The sequence below is a fragment of the Carassius auratus genome, chromosome 50 (assembly GCF_003368295.1).
Source record: "Carassius auratus strain Wakin chromosome 50, ASM336829v1, whole genome shotgun sequence".
Taxonomy (NCBI): Eukaryota; Metazoa; Chordata; class Actinopteri; order Cypriniformes; family Cyprinidae; genus Carassius; species Carassius auratus.
Genome location: NC_039292.1, coordinates 10478168 through 10502800, shown reverse-complemented (window position 1 = coordinate 10502800; position 24633 = coordinate 10478168). Strand labels below are relative to the sequence as shown.

At 36.5% G+C, this 24633-nt stretch overlaps 1 protein-coding gene across 13 annotated transcripts in view; it reads left to right on the top strand.

Annotated features, from left to right (window-relative positions):
• LOC113066968 (calcium-dependent secretion activator 2) overlaps positions 1-24633 on the top strand; it is a 154686-nt gene that overhangs the window by 39156 nt on the left and 90897 nt on the right. For all 13 annotated transcript variants that reach the window (XM_026239127.1, XM_026239123.1, XM_026239121.1 and 10 more), the window contains exon 3: positions 14956-15288. In XM_026239127.1, coding sequence (XP_026094912.1) covers positions 14956-15288 — 333 coding nt within the window. The remainder of the gene's footprint in view (positions 1-14955; positions 15289-24633) is intronic.

Genomic DNA, 24633 nt, shown 5'->3' with positions numbered 1-24633 from the left:
GAACACATCAACTGGCCTAAAGAGAAATGGAGGAACATTTTGTGGACTGATGAGAGTAAAATTGTTCTTTTTGGGTCCAAGGGCCACAGGCAGTTTGTGAGACGACCCCCAAACTCTGAATTCAAGCCACAGTACACAGTGAAGACAGTGAAGCATGGAGGTGCAAGCATCATGATATGGGCATGTTTCTCCTACTATGGTGTTGGGCCTATTTATCGCATACCAGGGATCATGGATCAGTTTGCATATGTTAAAATACTTGAAGAGGTCATGTTGCCCTATGCTGAAGAGGACATGCCCTTGAAATGGTTGTTTCAACAAGACAATGACCCAAAACACACTAGTAAACGGGCAAAGTCTTGGTTCCAAACCAACAAAATTAATGTTATGGAGTGGCCAGCCCAATCTCCAGACCTTAATCCAATTGAGAACTTGTGGGGTGATATCAAAAATGCTGTTTCTGAAGCAAAACCAAGAAATGTGAATGAATTGTGGAATGTTGTTAAAGAATCATGGAGTGGAATAACAGCTGAGAGGTGCCACAAGTTGGTTGACTCCATGCCACACAGATGTCAAGCAGTTTTAAAAAACTGTGGTCATACAACTAAATATTAGTTTAGTGATTCACAGGATTGCTAAATCCCAGAAAAAAAAAATGTTTGTACAAAATAGTTTTGAGTTTGTACAGTCAAAGATAGACACTGCTATTTTTTTGAACACACCCCTTTCAACTAATTGCCCAATTGCACAGCCTTAAGAGCGTGCATATCATGAATGCTGGGTCTTGTTTGTTTTCTGAGAATCTACTGAACCTACTGGTAACTTGTTTGCCACGTAGCAATAAAAAATATACTAAAAACCTTGATTATTCTGGTTAGTCACATTGTACTGCTATTATTTTGAACAATACTGTAACTGAAGCAGTGCAAATTAAGTACAGAAAGTGGATTCTGTCAACTTTTTAGTGCATGCAATTCACAATTTAAACTATGCAACTGGGATAAGTATTTTATTTAACAAATTTTCACAAGTTTTTAAGCTAAGAACACAAGTCTGTCAACTGTCTGTGGTTTTAAGAGAAGCTCTGTGGCATGAAACTATGTTTCCTACTGACACTAAAAACCCTCTTAGATGGAGAGCTAGTTGCTGAAGCACATAGCTATTTCTTATATATAAATATAAATGAATACCAAAGACTTTTGCATTCTCTCTGTCTATATTATGGAAACTGGTAAACATATCAGTGAAATTCCCCAATAGAAATTCCAAATGGCCATAGCCTATGTTTCTCTATTCAATCATCAGCGGTCGAGTAAGTGCATTTATTTTGCGATCATAAATGCAAACAATAGTATGCAAACAATAGTATGCAAACAACAGTTGAGATCTCACGACAGAACACAGACGGGCTGAATGACGCTTTCATTAGATCGCTCAATTCCAGCTTGTTAGTGTTTTCAGATTATTGTCGGCGGCTCTTCCGCAATGAGGAGTGAGCATATTCAAATTTTACATCGTACTCAAAATTATTCCGATATTATCGCCAAAAGCTTGGACACACCTTCTCATTCAAAGAGTTTTCTTTATTTTCATGACTATGAAAATTGTAGAGTTTGAAAATTATTCCTCAACGATGTCATCAGGATACACATACACCCACCTTACCGTGACCACGATGTGGTCACCCAGAATTTATAGTTTACCCACCTCTTTTTTTACCACTACACCTCTGTGTATATATATATATCATACACACGTTTATTAATTAATTTTATTATAAACAAACAAACCAATTGTAAGCAAGACTAGTCTACCATAAAACAGGCCTGTAAGAATAAATGCAAAAATTAATTACAAAAAACTTTGTATAAATGTATCCTTTTTTTATATAGGGTAATAAATACAATGTCAGAGTAAATAAATGTACAAATAAATGAACATACAAATAAAACTAAATAATGTGAATAAATAAATACATTGTAATACAAAAATAAATATAGGACTACATTTAAACTAATTGTGTTTGTTTACGTGTACATTTATTTATGTATTTATTTACTTTTTTTTATTTCTGCAGGTTTGGGCTTCTCTTTGCTTTAAATTATTTTTATTTTAATATTAGTTTGATTATTTTGATGGTACCCTTTAGACAGCTGTTGATAAGTAACTCTGCATCTACATGTCGACTAGCGGTCATTAGAGTCTGCTACTGTAAATATGTGCTAACACTTTATTTTGATGGTCAACCAACAGATAAACTGACTATACTTCAGTTTATTCTACCATACTAGAGTCTATCATTCTTGAGCATACTAATCCTCTCATGAGAGTTAGTTGGCATGTTGTTGCAAAGTTGCTTATAGTCGATTGATTAAGGGGACCATCAAAATAAAATGTAACCATATAAAGCATTGCATTTGTTTCAGTTGGGGTATTAAGCTCACATCAATTAATTAACATTAGCTCCACAGAAACACTCAAATAACACTCAACATCTAACCACTCACAAGCTGTAGTAAGATACTGTGCAGATCTGAAATAAACAAGATATGATTCAGTCCATTTTACTGTAAATGAAGTAGATTTAATATGGTGTTCATTGAGTGTTATAAATAATCCTCTTAAACTTATAACCACAAATACGTAAGTATTATGATGTATTATAATTGTTGTTATGATTATTCATGAATTAATATAATATATTATGAGTTTTTTCATAATGTATTATGCATTCATTATAATGCTTTAAGAATTCCCTTATAATGTATTATAAATACAGGCTTCATAGAAAGTGTTACCAAATATTGTTGTTTTAGATTTTTTTAGACATCGTTTTTTTTTGTCCATCTAACATATTACCTCTAGCCTGTTTATTATTACCCACAATCTTCCATCCTTCTTAACAACCTGCTTTTACAGATTCTGCATGTTGTTTGTGTTTGATAAAGGACTGATAAGAGGCTGTTCAGTGCTTTCTTTTTCCAAGTTTAGCTGCTCTGTACAGACACTAAGCTCCGAAACTCAGTGATTCAGAACACACTTCCTTTTATTACACTCTGAGGACCTGTCAAATCATCTTCAATTATAATAATAGAGTTATTGTGTGTGAACAGAAGAGCTGGCATTTTCCTCCTCTGTCCTCAGTCTTTGCCATTTATTCACTGTGGCAGCTTTTCATTGTGCACGGCATTAATATGTTGCCTATAGACTTATTTTGATCAATGATGACATCAACCTTCCCATTAATGCCTAATAAAATTGAAAAGCCATGATTTGGCACCGTATGGGTGGTGGAAGCCTGATTGTTAAAGTTCACATAATAATTATAAGTCAGATTTCTGGGAGTGGTGACCTGTAAATTAGTGCCCAAGAGACATTTGACCTCAGGTCACCCCCCAGAGCAGCCATTTCTATTACTACTGACTCAATTTGTTTTGCAGATTCATACAAACCCTTAAACCTAATCTAAGCTTGCATTTTAGGGCACATCTCATCGCTGCTCCATTGGCACTTCAGACATGAATGATGCATCAAATCATACAGCTTGTTGAAGGTGTGCTATTACTTTCCACCTTTGAGGAGAAGTGTGCTATTACTTTTCTTTCGATAATATAAAATTCTATTTTTACCGATTGTCTGACTGATAAATGACAAGCCAAGCCAAGTTTTATTGACTTGGATGCTTATTGGAAATAGCATTCGCTGGGGGAAATTTGTTAGAAAGGAGATGGGTTCAGTTTTTGTATCACTGATGTCACTGATTTCGCTAAGATGCTCTTCTCAGAAATGATTTGTCAATAAGAGCCCTTGTAGCTTGATGAAATCAGTTTCACATGACGAAAAATAATGTTGAAGTAATCTTCAATTCGCACACACAGTTCAGTCCAAATGGATTTAGAGATTCAAACAGCACTCTCGGCTCTAAGAAGAGGCTCTAAATGATTAATGTGGCTATATCTAGTCTGAACCACTCGCACCAGCTGACTAACAGTCTAATAGCCAGACCTTTGACTGAACTAGCGTCCGGTACATATTGCAGCTTATTCTGGCCAAAAACAGGCCCACGTGTACATGTAAAGCGGTCAGTTATGGTTTGTTTTGATTTGACATGTTGTTTTAAAGGTAATTCACTATTAAAGCCTGTTTCTGCCATGGAGTAAAACAAACAAGGTCATTGCAACTAGGGATGCAATGATACCATTTTTTCAGAACCGATCCGATCCGATACTGAAAATTCTGAGTATCTGCCAATACTGATCCAATCCAATACCAGCTCAGTTTTTTTTTTAAATCAATGTAGAAGATACTCTAGATTCTAGAAAAATCACAGGTGCACAATAATTTTATAAAATCTAGTGAAATATTTTATTTACAAATAAAAGTGAATAAGTCTAAAATCTGGTAAATTGTTAATTTGTAATGTTGTAAAATACGTTCATAAAAAACAACAACACTGAGTCACAGTGTGCAAGGCTGTTCAGCCTTCCGAGTCCACATAGAACAGTTAGTACAACACACAAGCTGCTCGGTGTTCATCTTCAGTTCTCTCTTCACAGCAGTTCAGTCAGAGTACTGTTTGAGTAAATGAATTACTCCGGGATATTGGTTAATTTCGACTTAGAGGGAGTGTTAGCCACATTAAAAAAGTAAATAACTTAATTAGTGGATTAATGCTCACTGGAGACGCAAACTGTTTCAAACGATTCTGTCCGATCTGGTGAACTGGTTCAACTGGTTCACGAAGAAGAATCGGTTAAATCAAATGATTCGTACGCGAACCGGACATCACTAGTACAAAGGTAAGAGATATTAATATGTAGTGTATTAAATCTGTGAACAGTTTTAAACCTCAGTTACTGTGCACTCTTGAAGAGTTTTTCATGGTTTTGACTGTAATAACCAAACGCGACACGCAGTTTGATTGTTGAATGGAGGACGACAGACAGCTGCAGCAGAAAGAAGACTAACTAATATCACTAATTGTTTATATCTCAACATTCTGACTTTTCTTCTCATAATTGAGTTTTTATCTCACAATAAAAAATAATGTCTGACTTTTTTTCTCAAAATTGCCAGTAATGCTGCGTATGTTGCAAAATTGTTCTTTTTTCAAGAGATTAAAGAATTCTGACTCACTTTCTAGCAATTAAAAAAAAAAAGAATTGTGTGGTGGAAAAATTTATAATTGAAAAAAACTGAGTATAACCTGAGTTGTGAGGCTATTGTCTATCTATACACTGAACAAAATTATAAATGCACACTTTTGTTTTTGCCCGCATTTTTCTCTCAAAGATCTAAGACTTTTTCTATGTACACATAAGGCCAATTTCTCTCAAATATTGTTCACAAATCTGTCTAAATCTGTGTTAGTGTGCACTTCTCTTTTGCTGAGAAAATCCATCCACCTCACAGGAATGGCATTAGACAGCATGATTATTGCACATTGGTGTGCCTTAGGCTGGCCACAACAAAAGGCCACTCTAAAATGTGCAGTTTTACTGTATTGTGGGGTCGGGGGGTTCCAAAAACCAGTCAATATCTGGTTTGACCCCCCATTTTCCTCACACAGTGGAACACATCTCCTTCGCATAGAGTTGATCAGGTTGTTGATTGTGGCCTGTGGGATGTGTTGGTCCACTCCTCTTCAATGGCTGTGTGAAGTTGCTGGATATTGGCAGGAACTGGAACACACTGTTGTATACGCCGATCCAGAGCATCCCAAACATGCTCAATGGGTGACATGTCCAGAGAGTATGTTGGCCATGCAAGAACTGGGATTTTTTTCAACTTCCAGGAATTGTGTACAGCGCCTTGCAACATGTGGCCATCCATTACCATGCTGCAACATGAGGTGATGACCTTGGATGAATGGCACAACAATTGGCCTCAGGATCTCGTCACGGTATCTCTGTGCATTCAAAATGCCATCAATAATATGCACCTGTGTTCGTTGTCCATAGCATATGCCTGTCCATACCATAACCACACCGCCACCATGGGCCACTTCATCCACTATGTTGACATCAGCGATTTGACGATTGTGAGCATTTGTCCACTCAAGTCGGTTACAGTGATGAAGTGCAGTCAGGTCAAGACCCCGATGAGGACGACAAGCATGCAGATGAGCTTCCCTGAGATGGTTTCTGACAGTTTGTGCAGAAATTCTTTGGTTATGCAAACCAATTGTTGCAGCAGATGTCTGGTTGGCTGGTCTCAGACGATCTTGAAGGTGAAGATGTGCTAAATGTGGAGGTCCTGGGCTGGTGTGGTTACACGTGGTCTGCGGATGTGAGGCTGGTTGTATGTACTGCCAAATTCTCTGAAACACCTTTGGAGACGGCTTATGGTAGAGAAATTAACATTCAATTCATGGGAACAGCTCTGGTGGACATTATTTCAGTCAGCATGCCAATTGCTAGCCTGACTACGTCAGACTCCGTACTTCTGCTCAATTTCAGTTAGCTTCTGTACTCAGTCTGAGATAGCAAACCATCTCCCAATTTTCCTCTGGCTCCAAAACAACCGGCCAATCAGCGAACAGAGGGCGGGCTGAGAGCCTTCCCCCTTGGTTCCTCTCATGCAGGATCAGGTTAAAGAGGCAGCGTAACTTGCTCAATGGTTTTGTTTTTGCAGCATACTTGTCTACAGTGGAAGTTTGAGGCGGCTAAGCCGGCGCATAACACACGTCATAACCAAACGTTATGTGTTTGGCTTACGGGTACACCAATGATTTGCGTTTATAATTTTGTTTGGTGTATATTTGATCTGTCCAGGTCATAGCAGTACATTGCAGTTCAGTTTTGTATGCAGCAGGTCAGAGGACAGACTGTGAGACTAGTTGACCTTGTGACTACATGCTGGACATATACATGGTAGAGCTGAAGAAACTAGGTGCCAGGTATATAGATAAAGAGGTGAGAATCAAATCCTGGGGTGCATTATTTGCCGTATGACCTTTTACTTAAATTTTATCTAGAGTTGTGAAGTTTTGCATAAGTTAAGATGCCTGTATTGTTCAGGTGCTCCAGTAATGTTTAATTGCTATTTCTGAAAAGTTGGCTTAATTGCATTTTCTCTCATTTCACTCCTGAAGTGGTAATTTAAATTTAAATTGGACATGGTAAGCACATCAATTAAAAAACTAACTTAAAATCACCTTGAAAAAGAAATTGTATCAAATAAATTTGAACACTTCTTCAAAGAATAAAGGTTCCATTAGGTCATTGTGAACTTTATTTTAAATGCTTTTGGGTCCATTCAGGCTGACTTGTCTACTTCAGAGCCCACCACCAACAGTAATAAAATACCTTCACAAGTTCAACCTTCAGCCTCCCTCTATTGTTACGGAAAAAATAGCTAATCATGCCAAGCAAGGGCTGTATTCATGTCCCCGCAGGTTAGATTGCTTATTTTCTCAATGCTATATTTATGAAATGATTTCAGCTGTGCTTGATGATGGCAGGAAATTAGAGTTGAGCGGCTGTAGGACTTGCTGTATTGTAGTGATTAGGCAATGAAGTCAGTACTCTAGCCATATAGACAGGCTTTCTGAGTCACCTGAAGACCTTAACCAGTGGTTATGAGTTATGTTAAAATAAGACCCATTTTATAGATGGCTGATTGTGTAATGTGTCACAGTGGTCTGTCATTTTTGAGCTTGTGTCGTGCAGAAATCCTGCACCCCTTGGCCCGAATGTATAATCCACCTCCTAAATACAATCATTATTTACCAGCGTTTTAATGAGGATAATGTTGTTTAATATTAGTCTGGATTTTAAACTGAATTATAGGTTACACTTAAAAAGAAGGTAAAATTTGTTAACATTAGTAAATGCATTAAATAACGTGAACTACCAGTGAACTTTTTTTTTTGTTGTTGCTGATTGAAAGTAATAATAAAAAATAAAAAAAAATGTTAGTTACTCTATTAACTAATGTTTACACACTGAACCTTATTGTTGTGTTAAAGGGGGGGGGGGGGTGAAATGCTATTTCATGCATACTGAGTTTTTTACACTGTTAAAGAGTTGGATTCCCATGCTAAACATGGACAAAGTTTCAAAAATTAAGTTGTACGTTTGAAGGAGTATTTCTGTTCCAAAAATACTCCTTCCGGTTTGTCACAAGTTTCGGAAAGTTTTTTTCGAGTATGGGTCTGTGTAACGTTAGATGGAGCGGAATTTCCTTATATGGGTCCTGAGGGCACGTCTCCCGGAAGAGTGCGCGCTCCCGTATAGCAGAGCACTGAGAGCACAACAGACATTCACTGATCAGAGCGAGAGCGAAAAGTCACAAAAGGAGTGTGTTTTTGGTTGCCAGGGCAAGACAACCCTGCACAGATTACCAAAGAAAAAACAGCATTAAGGGACCAGTGGATGGAGTTTATTTTTACAGAGCATCAACGGAGTTGTGCAAGTGTTTGTGTTTGTTCCCTGCATTTCTAAAATGCTTGTTTTACAAACAAGGCCCAGTTTGACGACGGATTTGCATATCGCTTATTTCTTAAGGATGATGCAATCCCAACGAAAAAGGGTCACGATTGTGTCTTGGAACCGCAGGCGGTGAGTAAAACTGCTTCAAATATCTCTGCCTCCTTGTTAGTGCGTCCGCCTCCCATGCGGAGACCGGGGTTCGAGCCCCGCTCGGAGCGAGTCGTTGCTGCTGCTGCTCTCGTTCAGTTTCAGCCTTCACAGCTGTCACAGCTTCCAAACGCTCTCATCGCAAAAGCTTACTCGCGCTCGTGATTCTTTAGCTCCGCCCACACGTCACGCCTCCAGGCGCTCGTGTTTTCCGGGAAAAATCGGTAAAGATTATCTTTCTCTTATGAATATAATAAAACTAAAGACTTTTTGGAGTTATGAAGGATGCAGTACTACTCTATAGGTACTCAAGATTAACAGGATATTGAGTGAAAACAAGCATTTCACCCCCCTTTAAAGTCTGAAATAGTACCTTAAATATTAATAATCATATCTTTAAAAAAAAATTACATCATGGGATTTCAAGAGAAAATAGTGATTGAGAACATATGTAAGTACATAAAGAAAACTGTATAGAAGACTTATGAAACATAGCTCAGACAGAGTTGGTTAATGTGGTGAAATCCTTTGTGAAATCTGTATGGGAAATTCTTTCGCTCTTATGCGAAATTCCTGATCATATATAAGTCATATGACTATATTTCAAATTCACAGAACAATTGAAATATGACGATACCTTAATAAAAAAAAACATAGGTCGTGGATACCATTTAATGTTCATAGTGAAACTGTAGGATTTCAAGCAAAAGGTTGTGAATAGATACCCCCAAAACATTTCCTTCAACCAATGAAATCATTATGAATGCAGGAAAGAAAAGATTTTACACAATCGCACCAAAATGAAGCACACCTGTGGCTGATTTATCATTGTGTTTGAGTTTTGCTCTTCACATTTTGACCAGCACCTCTGCTTCTGACATTTTCAGAAGTGTCTTGAGGCATCAACAAGGCTTTTCCTTTAAACACATTCCTAGCACAAACACACAAGACAACAGACAAGAGTCCCAATGTGTTTGTTTTGTTACGAGTAGTCTGCCCTTTAGCCAGGACTGAATCATTTCTCTACACATTCAGCCTGAGGTTGTCGTGATCTGTTTTTTATTTTTTTTTAGTTTCCTTGCCCCCCTCAACATTCTCAATCTCTCTCTCTCCCTCGATCTCACATTTGTTTCTTACTCTTCTCCCATGTGTTTACCACCCTGTGGTCCTCAATTGGATTACTGTTTGACAGCATTGCAAACAGAATCGCTGCAGGCGCTGACTTTGAAGGCCGTCAGAAACATGAGTATAGGTTTTTTTTACCCTCTTTCTTTTTCCCATTCTCATTTTACATTTCCTTCAGACACTCATTTGCACTGTTGCTCTGCTTTTTTCCTTGAAACTAATGTAAATCTCCCTACCTCCCCTACTTTTCTGTCTTTCTCTTTTCGGCTCTAGATTCATACATTACTTCATCAGTTTCTTTGCATTCATTGTCACAGAAAACACTGAAAAGATACTCTGATCAAACTCCGTATACTGTAGGTCTGCTTAGTATTATGAGGGTTGACTAGAGAGGATCTAATTATAGAGCTGACTCTGACTGGTTTATGTCCAGACATCATCCTGTACCGCTCATTACCTCCAGTCCCTCTCATTTGGTCCCTTACTTCTTTTTCTGCATGAAAATTTCCAGAGCGGTATTGTGTGTTGCCAAACTGTCATTAGGTCTCTTTCTGTTACCAATAGAAACTTGCATTATATGTCTTCGAAATCGCATCAACGGTGCACAAAACATCACTTCCTCAGGTTTAAGGTGATTTCCCCATCATATTTTTTTTTTCTTTCTCATAGGATGATTGAGGCTAAAATAGAAGCACAGATTTCTATTCAGATGCGAGTAATTGGACTGCCAGGAGTGAGTCCAAGAGCAGAGCTTGAGTTCACAGGAAACCCGATAAGAAGAAAGATTGAGCTTATTTGTGAAAAGGGACAAACACAGTAGAGACACAACTGGAGCAGGTTTTTCACCAGCGGGAACGTGACTCAGCATTCATATTCATATAAATACACATGTAAGAGGATTGCTTATTGCTGTGAGATCAAACAAAAGGACTCGAATCAGTGCTCTGAAAGTGAAATGAGCAACTCTTGACTCTTCAGCAATGAGTCTAGATTTCAAAAAAGGGGGTGAGAAAGCAAAAGAGAAGATTTTAATGTTTTTGATGTTTCATGCCGCCCAGTGTGAAAAACAGCTATGTTTTATTCATGGAGGAGTGTATAATATGGTCTGCCACACTCAAGACTTTATGAGACGGATTTATAAACAATCTTTAACTTTTATGAAAGATAACTTCAGGAATGAATTGCAGCCCCCAGGCTTAGTTTGGCTGGCTTAGTATTTGTTCAAATTTGATAGCAAACGAATGGTTTCACATTGCCACGCACTTTATTTGTGTTTTGGCATGGGAGAGAGTTGTGTTAGGTGTCCATATCCTTTGTTCGAGATCAAGACTCTTATATGAGCTCATTTTTTTAAAGGTTAGTGAGCTGCCTTGCTGTCTGTTGCATGATATGAAAAATGTATTTTCTACTCTTGACAATTATTATTTATTGTTCCTTTTAATAAAAATATTAAAAGATGAATTAAACTATTTTAAATATGGTTATTTATTCACTTATTTAACAAAAAGAGATTCTCTTTGATTTTTATTCCTTCATATGATGCTTCACTTAAGATATTTTTTTAATATTTGAACATTTGTGACCCTGGAGCACAAAAATGTAATTGCTGGGGCATATTTTTAGCAATAGCCAAAAAAAAAAAAAGAATAACAAAATAAATTATTTTTCTTTTATGCCAAAAAAACCTTAGGATATTAAGTAAAGATCATGTTCCATGAAGATATTTTGTAAATTTCCCACTGTAAATATATCAAAACGTAATTTTTGATTAGTAATATGCATTGCTAAGAATTCATCTGGACAACTTCAAAAGCAATTTTCTCAGTATTTAGATCTTTTTATTCCCGCAGTTTTCCAGATTTTCAAACAGCTGTATCTCAGCCAAATATTGTCCGATCCTAATAAACCATACATCAATGGAAAGCTTGTTTATTGATGATGTATAAATCTCAGTTTCGAAAAGATGACATGTAAGACAACTTAAGACCAGGACCAGGTTTTGTGGTCCAGGGTCACATTTATTAAGTATCTTTATATTACCTGTATGTAAACTGCTTTATTAAAATAATTAATAAATAAAAACAATTCATTATACCTGCGAGAATGAAACCTATTAAATTAATTAATTAATTATTATTTGTGTGTGTGTGTGTGTGTGTGTGTGTGTCAATGTTTCAGACTTAGTTTGACTTTCATTGTTTGGACAAACATGTTTGTTCCACCAAACAAAGTCAAACAGGTTTGGAAACGACATGAGGATGAGTGAATAATAACACTTTAAAGTTGTCACTTTGCATGTCATCCCTCATTCTTCTGCCAGCATTAATTCCTCATATTAGCTTTAATTACACAAATGGTTCTGTATCTTATTAATCTTTTCACTGAAGACGGAGGACAGTTCTGCACACTGTTGGTTATAAATAATTGAATGAGATTTTAAACCGCCAATTAAGTCAAGCAGCAGGTAGAGAGGAAATCCTTTGGTGGCCGATTCATTAGTAATAATGTTTGACATTTACACCACCACCAAATGGAGACTTTATAGACACCATTGGCAAGTTTCAACTGTCTGTAGAGGCATATGTCATACATAAGTGCTTGCGATCTAATGTACAAATCATTCTGGTGGTACAGGTTGGACAGCTGCGTATGAGGGAGGTAAGAAAATAAAACTGCCTGAAACACTGAGTTTGCTCTAAGGATTTCATTCATTTAAAGTAGCACCAAGTGCTCAAGGTCTTTTTTAGGTTTTGCCTGTCAGTCAACATGAATTTAGAATTGATTTTCCTGTAAATCAGTGAATATGGAATTTATTGGTTATCACTGTAATTTATACAGAAGCAAGGGGATTCGAACGGCCTTGAATTCCTTATTGCTTTAAAAAAACGGTTAGGTTTTAATATTATAAACATATATTTATTATAACATTATTAAATATTCAAGTAAAATATAAAAAATAGATGAAGCATTAATTAATTAATTAAAAAAACATTGTGTTTTGAAATAGGCAAATAAATAGACATATATTTTTTTTAATTAATCTTATATAATAAATCACTCATCAATCAAATAATATATGTATATATATATATATATATATATATATATATATATATATATATATATATATATATATATATATATATTTAACTCCATTAGTAAATTGATAAATACAAGAATTTGCCAAAAAGAAAAAAGTGTGATTAATTGTGATTAATCACAGAAAAAGGGTGTGATTAATTAGATAAAAAATTTAAACCAATTGACAGCCCTAAAAATAATGCATAGTGCCCAGTATACGTAGCAGACTAGTACAGCACATGCTGTCTTGCATTTTGGTCTCAAATTTTCTTTGATCACTTTTATAGTTTTAGGCTATAAAAAAATAAAATAAAAAGGAAAGGGAATGCAGGGATAATTGCATAAATGAACACATAATTGGACTCTTACCACAATGTCTTTATAACATACAATGAGAGAGATTAACGGAAAGAAACTAAATTACGTCTGAGTCCAGCCTCATCAGAATGGTTTTTGACCGCTTCAGAGAAAACGAGCAGTCCCGTGTCCTCTCAGCATGACCGCCTGTCTGTCACTTCACCTGCGTGTGCTTTTTGAGGCCGAAGGTACTGTTCATTTTCTCTACGGGAAAGTAAGCCTCATGCTCACTGACTCATTAAAGTACTAAGAAGCACTGCAAGATATCCAGTTTCATTGTTTTTGCCATTGTTTGAAAGGGCTTTTAATGGAGCCAGTGAACTGTTCAAACAAACAAGTAGCTACACTTAAAATTTTCAAGAAGGAGATCTCAAGGCTTTTCTCTGTATTGTATTTACCAAGCTGAGTTGAATATCTTTGTATTGCATGCATTTGTTTTTTTTTAGACACCTTGAATGGACCTTTTATGTTTAAAATTGTGTTTTAAAATGAACATATTCTTCAAATCAAAATAAGTCAAATTAAATCTTTGTAAATCTCTACAGGTGTCCCAAGTAAAAGCAATTTGAGTGGAATTTCCATCTGTTAGAACTGCCTCCTGTTGCACTCCAATCTCTGTCTTCTTACCCGATCATGGCAGTTTCGACACAGATATATTCCACCGCCTCCTTGAGACGAGGCAGCTCAAGTATCTTGGTTCTGCTCCATTACTCGCGGTTAGGAGTCGTGATTCGTTTCCATCTGCTGCTTCTGTCATGTCTAACCAACTTTGGTTTCCCCAGACACGGTCACCGAATATAAAAAATGAAATTAGTGTTTTCATGGTCTTCTGTGCAGATTTGCCACTCTCTCAGTGGGGCATTTCCTCTCTCTTATGAATCATTGTTTTCTAAAAACTGCGCTGCTCCACCGCTTTGCAGATTTAAGGTGGAGTTTTGGCTTGTTACGTAAATTTGTGTATCTTTGGTCTGTAATGATGATTGAATGGAACTACTTGTTAAAAGAGAGGCTGCATTTACAAAATACATTTTCAAAAAAAGAAATTAAAGGTGCTGTAAATGAGGTAAGCCATCCAGGAACCTCCACTAAACCCGGACGTGACCCGTCTTTACAAAACCCACCGTACCATTGAGACTGTTATAATAAGAGTGTCTATAATAATCATTATATTTTCAAAAACATTTTCAGAAATCTGTAGGATAAAATTATTTTCCTATCATTTCATTTTATAATTTTCATTAATTAATTTTAAGAGACTTATTGAGCTTGACATACTGACCAGTCATTACTGAGTAATAATAATAAGAGTAATAATATAAAAGCAAAACTACTCAATGTTAAGGTTTTTGTGTAAACATCTTTTTTTTGATGTGGCTCTTTTTCTTTTTAATAGGACAGTTGTATTACCCTGATATATATATATATTTTTTACAAAAAAAATGCAATGCACTGCAAATGATCCATTATCATTGTTTTTTTTTTGCCACCTCTTGAATTTTCAAGGAATTTTCAAGTCTTTTCTCTGATGTCCTTCTTGTATTTGCCAATTACCTAACTATAAATACAGAATTCATTCATAAATGAATAACACTTTCTTCATATAAGAGATGTATTCAAGTGCATTCATTTAATGTATAAACTAAACTTCTAATGTAATGATGAGTAAAAAATTATAAATGTTATATCACTGACCCGAATCATCTCAGTACCTCAGTATCACATAGTATCTCTTAGCTGTATGTGATATGAAAAACTTACTTGTGTTCATCGTAATGTACCGATGTATTGACTCCAGCCCTGCTTCTTCCATCAGGGCTTCTTGAAGAGCGAGCGAGTGGCACGCATGGTTCAGAGCGGGGGCTGTTCTGCCAGTGACTTCCGTGAGGTCTTCAAGAAGAACATTGAGCGCCGCGTGCGCAGCCTGCCTGAGATCGATGGCCTGAGCAAAGAGACTGTCCTCAGCTCCTGGATCACTAAGTATGACGCCATCTACAAAGGAGAAGAGGACCAGCGGCGGCCGCAGGGACGCATGCCCTTCAGCGCTGTATCCGAACTCATCCTCAGTAAAGAGCAGCTGTATGAGATGTTCCAGCAGATCCTGGGAATTAAGAAGTTTGAACATCAGCTGCTCTACAATGCCCTGCAGGTCAGTGCTAGCTACGGTTTAGGTTTAGTTTTTTTTCCTAAAGTAAGTGTGCTGCTGTAGTTTTACACTTGAGCAGGTCATTATCCACTGGTTTTCAGCATCTCAGAGCGGCTCGGTTCACAACAAATGCTGCTCTACAAACTCCATCTCTGTACCTTTGATCTCTGTTTGAGTAGCTTTAATGTGAATTAGTAAGGAATGCAAAATGCACCAACCATTTTCCCCACACTGAGAAGTGCTTATTAACAAAAGAGAAGTTTTAGGTTTCTTGTGATTTTACACCAGAATAAAAGATTTGCATCTATGAGCTAACAAAGACAAAAAAAAACAATTCTAATGGTGAGACCAGAGTTGCAATTACCTTTTACAAGCACACCATACGTAATTGATTTAAGATGCAAGATCTGCTTAATATTGAATAAAAGAACATTTGCTGAGGAAAATCTGTGGAATTCTGCAGAACTAGAAAGAGATCCAAAGAGAAAGTTCATCCAAAATTTCTAATTCAAAACCCAAGTCGTTCCAAACCCATCACCATTCATTCATCTTTGGAACACAAATTAAGATATTTTTAATGAAATCCAAGACCTTTCTAACTCTGCATAAACAGAGTCTGGTAAATGAAACAAAACATTTACAAACATTATAAACACATTATGCATTTTAATTCATCACTGCACAACAAATCCTTTACATATAATGTTATTCAGAAAAGAACAGGAATGAAAAAAGTATAAAACAAGCGTAAATTAGAATGGCATTCATTAAAAACATGATTTATTATAAACGCCAAGCCTAATCTGATTTATTTTAAGTGATATTGCTTTGTTGGAAATATGCTCTACAAATAAACTTGGGCTCATGTAACACTCTCATTAGATGTAAATCCAAATGTCACTTTGCAATGTAAGCCAAAACACGTTTCAGATTATAAACATTTGATTTATATTCAAGAAAATCCCATTACATTACAATCACATGCTATAAAAAGGTTAGAATTTGCTCAAAACTACATATAATTGCCCCTGCATTTTGTATGCCATAAGTCACTTATGATATTTCTCAACTTAATGGCAACCAAGGGCTTTTCTTATTGAATTGAATGAGACTTTTTACAATTACACGTTGTGTTGAGTGTTTTTCCTAATCGTTGTAAGCGGTTTAGTTCCTGTAATCTTTTGCCCTTTACCCAGTGGTGGAAATGGCCGAAATTCAATGTGGTATAGTGAAATAGAAAACTTAATAAGTGAAATTAAAGAATAATTTAATAAAAAATTAGAATGATTTTTTAGTAATTGTCTCTAATTGACTCCGACTTTTAAACGAGACTCAGTTGAATAGATCTGAATTCATGATAACAATGTTATGAGATTTATGTTTTCCATATAAAGTTTTGAATAGGCCTGGGCAAGTTAACGCCTTATTGTCGTGTTAACGCATTGATTGATTAACGCTGACAATTATTTTATCGCGCATTAACACCGTTTTTTATTATTATGAAAGTCCGTTGCTCACTTACCTCTGAATACACATAGCCCTACAGACAAATCATGAGTCACAGGAGGGGATGCTCCCGATCAGATTATTTAGGCTAAGCATCGACATTAACAAAACACTGTGCACTGTTATTTTACCAGAAAAGAATGCGACAATCGCAGACAATAATGCGATTAATTGCGATAAAACAATTTTGATCATTGGCCAGCACAGATATGTTCAAAAATGCTGATTCATTCATAAATGAAACATTTACTTAAAAGATGGCAGCAGCTCGGCTGTAACTTTGGAACTATCTCCATTGACGAAATAGAGTACAAACAGACAACTGAGCTCTAAAATGGAAGTCACTTAATTAGAATTTTTTTTATAAAATCCCAAAATGTATAAAACTTGTATAAATTCAATATCACATTTGAAAACTCCTTTTATAAGCATTAAAAAGCTGTCACTCGTTTTAGTTCATCACAATCTCAGTAACTTCCATTATAATTATAATGAAGCTTTCTACATTGCATACTTAATCTATTATTTACATCTACAATTTGCTTGCTATAATGAGAGGATCTGAGCTTACACTAAACACAAACTGCAGTTTGTTTCACGATCTGTGCTGTGAGGAGCAGGACGCGCACTTGCGCAGCTAACCATAGACACACATATCCAGTTTTTAGTATTATTGCATATGTTTTTATGTGCAGACCTGGAATCACTTTCATAGTTTTTGAATGGATAAAAAATAGAAATAACTTTAATTTCCCCTAAAAAACAAGCAGTTGCTACTGGAACCCTGTCCCCTATCAAAATTCACTCATGTGATTTCCAGCCCTGCCTTTACCTTAATCAGCTGAGAACAGGTGTCTTTAGCCCATCATCAGCTGCTTTGAAGATATCACAGAAAGGTCAGGGGGTTGATGGCAAATTGGCCAACTGGCTTGCCCTCATGTTATCTGTCACTAGCCTTTCCCCAGGGGACAGGAGAGTAAAAGAGATGTGGTGGGTGGTCTTTACGGATGGCCCTTTTCATCACTTGTGCACAGATTAGTGCAATTAGGCGGCTTGAGCCCAACATTAATTGGCACGTTTGGCATCTAACTGAGATCTTATGGTGGACTGAATATTATGTTAAAGATGCCATCTTCAGTTTATCCATGATGTGGTTCCATTAGACCTCCATTATTGTGAGACAATTTTCCTTGCTTTTACAAACTGAGGGATAAATATGAAATTATTTTCAGTGGTAATCAACAACAGAAAATTCCTTTGAAGTAAAATGATCATGCAAGTAACACTTCCTAAAATAAAGAAAATTTTGATTTCTTTCGGTTTAAATGGGAAGTTCATTTGTTTTTGTTAAGGGTTCATTTCATCTGCATATGTCAGAGCTGTTGCACAGCATTACTTTTTAACTGCACAGCTACAACCCAGAAGGCTGCACGTTGTTTTCTGAAGTCTTGAATCTTTTGCATAATGGTTTACAGATGCACACAGATAACACGTACGTTTCCTTTTGTAGCTGTACGTTGTTGTAGACTAATGAGGTGAAGTTGCACTACGGTTACTGATCCTGATCTCTCTCTGCGCTTATTAAGAATTCACACACCTGTGTGCATTTTATTGATCTGTGTTTCAGCTTGCATTTAAAAGGTTGTTTGCTTTGCATGTTAGATTTTGCATTAGCTGGTAGCTCAGCATTCGATAAATCACTCATGTGCATATGTTTAAAGGGGAAAGAATTTAGGAGTGTTGTTATAAAAATAAAAAATTACGGGAAATACTGTACAGCAAAGCAAATAGACTGGGAGATAATGACCGCGACCAAAGTAGAGATGTACAAATAGTATTTTCAGATTTATGTCTTTTAAAAAATGCCAAAATATTTATTACAAAATGTTAGAAAAGAAATTATGTAAAAATGTCTTCAGATTTATATTTGGATTTGGTAACCTTTTTTTTTCTTTATGCACTGCTGCATAAAAATCTAGATGTACTGCACACGTAGTCAGTCTCACTAGTCGTCCATCCTGACCCATTCTGATTTTGAAACTCAAGCTGTCATGAAATGTGATGACACAGAGGAAGGGGTGCAGATGACTATTAAATATAAAAAGCAGAAATGAGCGGATATCGGGAAGTGGGGTGGGGGGGCAGAGAGCTATTATTGGATTTTTCCATTCTCGGCCGTTTCCTTCATTGATTATTATCTTCCACTCCTGCACACTAACTCACCAGCTTGCTGTTAATTTTCTACATTCAGACTTACTACTATGTCAGTATGTCCATTTAAAGAGCATGGATCCCTGCACATGACATGCAGGGGAAAAAAAATTTGGCCACAAAATAAGAATCTGTTCCCATGACTCAATTTCATTCCCTCGTTTTAGCAAATCATTACCTTGTTTTGATTAAATCAGTTTGTACATCATTCATGATTTCCTAAAATGAGGTAATGGGTTAATAAGTTGTGGAATACATTCTAAATTGTGGCCAGAATTTAGCTAAAATGAGGAATGAATAGTAAATCATTGCTTATGTAAATAAAATAAGGGAACCAATTAATTAAATGAGGGAATTAATTCTTAAATCATGGCCATGATAAATATATTTTTGTGCACGTCATGCAGGATTCTGTAAAAGAGTGACAAAGTTTTAACATTTATGTGGAAGAATACTTATTAATAAAAAATAATAATGGTAAGACATGAGTTTAAAAAAATTAAATATAAAAAAATGGATATATTAAAATTTTATAATGAAGTTTTTGGCATTTTGTTATATATATGTGTGTGTGTGTGTGTGTGTGTATATGACTACATGCGCAGTTACTTGAATTTTGGTAGAAGCAACTACTCCTTTTAGTCATAAAGATAATCAGAATTGTAAAATGTTTGCCTTTATTTGTATACATTGACTATAAAAACAAATCTTTGTGCTTTTGTAAAATAAGCCTGAAGAAAAAATAGGATGAACCAAAACTCTGCATACTAGGCTACTTGTTGCACAGTTTTTCTTTCATTTTCTAGAAAACTTTCATTTTCTATAATAAGGCTTATACGAGAAATATATATTTTTATGGGTCACAGACACTTATCCTTTCTAATTTATATATATATATATATATATATATATATATATATATATATATATATATATATATATATATATATATATATATGAATGAATGAATGTAGCTAGCAAAATTCGGTTTAAAATAGTTTTAGATAAACTATAGCATACGAGTATCATACCACGTGACATATCAGTTTTTCAAAAGTATTTCCTTTCACATCTACTTGTATATCAGTGTTTTATGTTGTCAATCTTTTCCCTGCCAAATACGTATTTAACATGTGCTCCTTTGTTCATTTTGCTTGATCCCTCTTTAAATGACAAGTATTTTTCTCTGATAGCTGCTCCACCCACTGTCATATTCTTTTATGGAGTGAATGCCGAGGGAAGAGAATGAGGGAAGCAGAAAGAGACTGTAAGCATGACAATTGAAATGTCAGTAAGTGGAGGGTGTCACACAAAGAAAGAGAAAGATCTATAACAGGACTAGGAAGCAGTGACAGATGAGTGCAGAGAAGTGACAGACCGTGAGGGAATGTTTGAGTGGAGGTAAAGGAGGTTGAAGACAGTCGAGGTCCAAGAAACAACAAAGAATAATAACACAAAAGAGAGGAAACAGATAAAGTGAGATTGTCTGATATAATGTATATAACAGACAATGACAAACTACAGGGAATGAGAAGGAAATATTAAGGATATGCAATAGTAGTTTAGAATGTGTTTTTAGATGCAAGAACATTTAACCCTTAAAAAAATGTAACAGGTTAAATACACCCATGGCCTATACTGTTGGTTAATATAGATAGCAGGCATGCAGCACCACTAATTGTTTCCAATGTATAAACATACATTTACATGTATTAGCTTGGCAATTGTGGAATAAAATGCTTACACTCAAACTTTTTGTGCAAAGTTATCCAATATTTCAGCTCATGTCCTGACCAGGTAAAATGTAAAACTGGTCATTTTCTGCTTGGATTCTGATAGGAATTGCTATGTAAACCCAGTACTTGAAAGTTACATAAAAACAATAATTAGCTTGAAATTTTCCTACTAGTATTAATTCTTCACAAGTAAATCCAGTTGCAGCCACACAGAACCATACTAAAAAGCTATTTTTTTTCTTTCAAGTTGCTACTGGATTTACTTGAGAAAATTAAATGTTGTAATTAGTTATAGCATTGTTTTTGCCAGTACTATACCTCTTAGAGATTGACCAATTATATATATATGTGTATATATATATATTAGGGGTGTAACGGTTCACAAAATTCACGGTTCGGTTCGATACGATACACTGATGTCACGGTTCGGTTCGGTTTGGTTCGATACGTTTTAGATACAGCAAAATGTAAAAACATCTCAACTTTTCAGAATGCCGCAAGCGCACCGCGGGTCATGTGACAAGAACCAACCAATCAGCTTCATCCTTTCCCGTAACAACGTTGAGAGCTCAGCCAAGATGAAGGATCAGCTGATCATAGTTGTATATGGATTGCAATTTTGAAATAAATTTAGTAGCAGAGCTACTGCAAGCGATTTTTAGAGCTGCAAATCCATTTATCCTTCGCTGAAATTTCCGCGTCTCATGGAGAGAGCACGTCATTGTTGCTTAGCAAAGACAGACGCCTCATGAGCGCTTCTGCCCGAGCGCTTTGGAAAGGAGGAGAAAGACGCGCTCAGCGTTTTCCATGCGTTTTTAGGCACGATATGTGAACGGCCCCTAAGGCGCTCGCTCACTCAGCACGCGCTGAAGGCTCGTTGCAAAATGTCGAATGCATTTAACAGACCAGAAATATAAGTGTACCCTGTCATGTTGCAGATGCGACATACCGTTGTTTTTTTATCCACCACTCTCTTGCCATCACCATTATAGCTTAAAGGGAATCCAAAGTGCACCCAAACACCAGACCTGTTGGTTATTGGGGGATCTTCTCATTTCTAGTCTGTTAAACGCATTGGCTATTTTGCAACGAGCTCAGCGCGTACTGAGTGAGCGAGCGCCTGCTGAGTAGCCTAACATAAACATATAAGATGGTGTTTTTTTCTTCTTCGGGAGTGTCAGGGGCGTTGCCTGTTACGTTGTTTGGGTTATTGGGCTACCTTGTTGAACGCATATCATTATATTTCTCTCTCTCTTTTTTTTTTTTTTTTTTTTAAATATAATTAAATACTCCAACGAACCGTTCGGTATACATAATGCGTACCGCGTACCGAACCGAAAGCGTCGTACCGAACGGTTCAATACGAATACGCGTATCGTTACACCCCTAATATATATATATATATATGTATATATATATATATATATATATATATATACATACATACATACATACATACATACATACATACATATATATATATATATATATATATATATATATATACATACATATACATACATACATACATACATACATACATACAGTATTGTTCAAAATAATAGCAGTACAATGTGACTAACCAGAATAATCAAGGTTTTTCGTATATTTTTTTATTGCTACGTGGCAAACAAGTTACCAGTAGGTTCAGTAGATTCTCAGAAAACAAATGAGACCCAGCATTCATGATATGCACGCTCTTAAGGCTGTGCAATTGGGCAATTAGTTGAATTAGTTGAAAGGGGTGTGTTCAAAAAAATAGCAGTGTGGCATTCAATCACTGAGGTCTTCAATTTTGTGAAGAAACAGGTGTGAATCAGGTGGCCCCTATTTAAGGATGAAGCCAACACTTGTTGAACATGCATTTGAAAGCTGAGGAAAATGGGTCGTTCAAGACATTGTTCAGAAGAACAGCGTACTTTGATTAAAAAGTTGATTAGAGAGGGGAAAACCTATAAAGAGGTGCAAAAAATGATAGGCTGTTCAGCTAAAATGATCTCCAATGCCTTAAAATGGAGAGCAAAACCAGAGAGACGTGGAAGAAAACGGAAGACAACCATCAAAATGGATAGAAGAATAACCAGAATGGCAAAGGCTCAGCCAATGATCACCTCCAGGATGATCAAAGACAGTCTGGAGTTACCTGTAAGTACTGTGATAGTTAGAAGACGTCTGTGTGAAGCTAATCTATTTTCAAGAATCCCCCGCAAAGTCCCTCTGTTAAAAAAAAGGCATGTGCAGAAGAGGTTACAATTTGCCAAAGAACACATCAACTGGCCTAAAGAGAAATGGAGGAACATTTTGTGGACTGATGAGAGTAAAATTGTTCTTTTTGGGTCCAAGGGCCACAGGCAGTTTGTGAGACGACCCCCAAACTCTGAATTCAAGCCACAGTACACAGTGAAGACAGTGAAGCATGGAGGTGCAAGCATCATGATATGGGCATGTTTCTCCTACTATGGTGTTGGGCCTATTTATCGCATACCAGGGATCATGGATCAGTTTGCATATGTTAAAATACTTGAAGAGGTCATGTTGCCCTATGCTGAAGAGGACATGCCCTTGAAATGGTTGTTTCAACAAGACAATGACCCAAAACACACTAGTAAACGGGCAAAGTCTTGGTTCCAAACCAACAAAATTAATGTTATGGAGTGGCCAGCCCAATCTCCAGACCTTAATCCAATTGAGAACTTGTGGGGTGATATCAAAAATGCTGTTTCTGAAGCAAAACCAAGAAATGTGAATGAATTGTGGAATGTTGTTAAAGAATCATGGAGTGGAATAACAGCTGAGAGGTGCCACAAGTTGGTTGACTCCATGCCACACAGATGTCAAGCAGTTTTAAAAAACTGTGGTCATACAACTAAATATTAGTTTAGTGATTCACAGGATTGCTAAATCCCAGAAAAAAAAAATGTTTGTACAAAATAGTTTTGAGTTTGTACAGTCAAAGGTAGACACTGCTATTTTTTTGAACACACCCCTTTCAACTAATTGCCCAATTGCACAGCCTTAAGAGCGTGCATATCATGAATGCTGGGTCTTGTTTGTTTTCTGACAATCTACTGAACCTACTGGTAACTTGTTTGCCACGTAGCAATAAAAAATATACTAAAAACCTTGATTATTCTGGTTAGTCACATTGTACTGCTATTATTTTGAACAATACTGTACACATACGTGAAGACGACTTGCTGAAGTTCAAAGCAAGGGAAAATGGGGAAAAGGGGGATTTCAGATTTCAGTGGCTTTGAAAGTGGCATGGTTGTTGGTGCCAGACAGGCTGGTCTGAGTATTTCAAAAACTGCTGATCTACTGGGGTTTTCATGCACAACCATCTCTATGCTTTACAGAGAATGGTCAGAAAAAGAGAAAATATCCAATGTGTGGCAGTTGTGTGTGGACAAAAATGCCTTGTTGATGTCAGAGGTCAGAGGAGAATGAGCAGACTGGTTAGAGATGATAGAAAGGCAACAGAAACTCAAATAACCACTCATTACACCCAAGGTAAGCAGAATACCATCTCTGAACGCACAACACGTCGAACCCTGAAGCAGATGGGCTACAGCATCAGAAGACCACACTGGGTGTCGCTCCTGTCAGCTAAGAACAGGAAACGGAGGATACAATTCGCACATGCTCACCAAAATTGGACAATAGAAGATTGGAAAAACGTTGTCCGGTCTGATGAGTCTCAATTTCTGCTGCGACATTCAGATGGTAGGGTCAGAATTTGGTGTAAAGAACATGAAAGCATGGATCCATCCTGTCTTGTCTCAATGGTTCCTGCTGCTGCTGGTGGTGTAATGTTGTAGGGGATATTTTCTTGGCACACTTTGGGCCCTTTAGTACCAGTTGAGCATCGTTTAAACCACCACAGGCTACCTGAGTA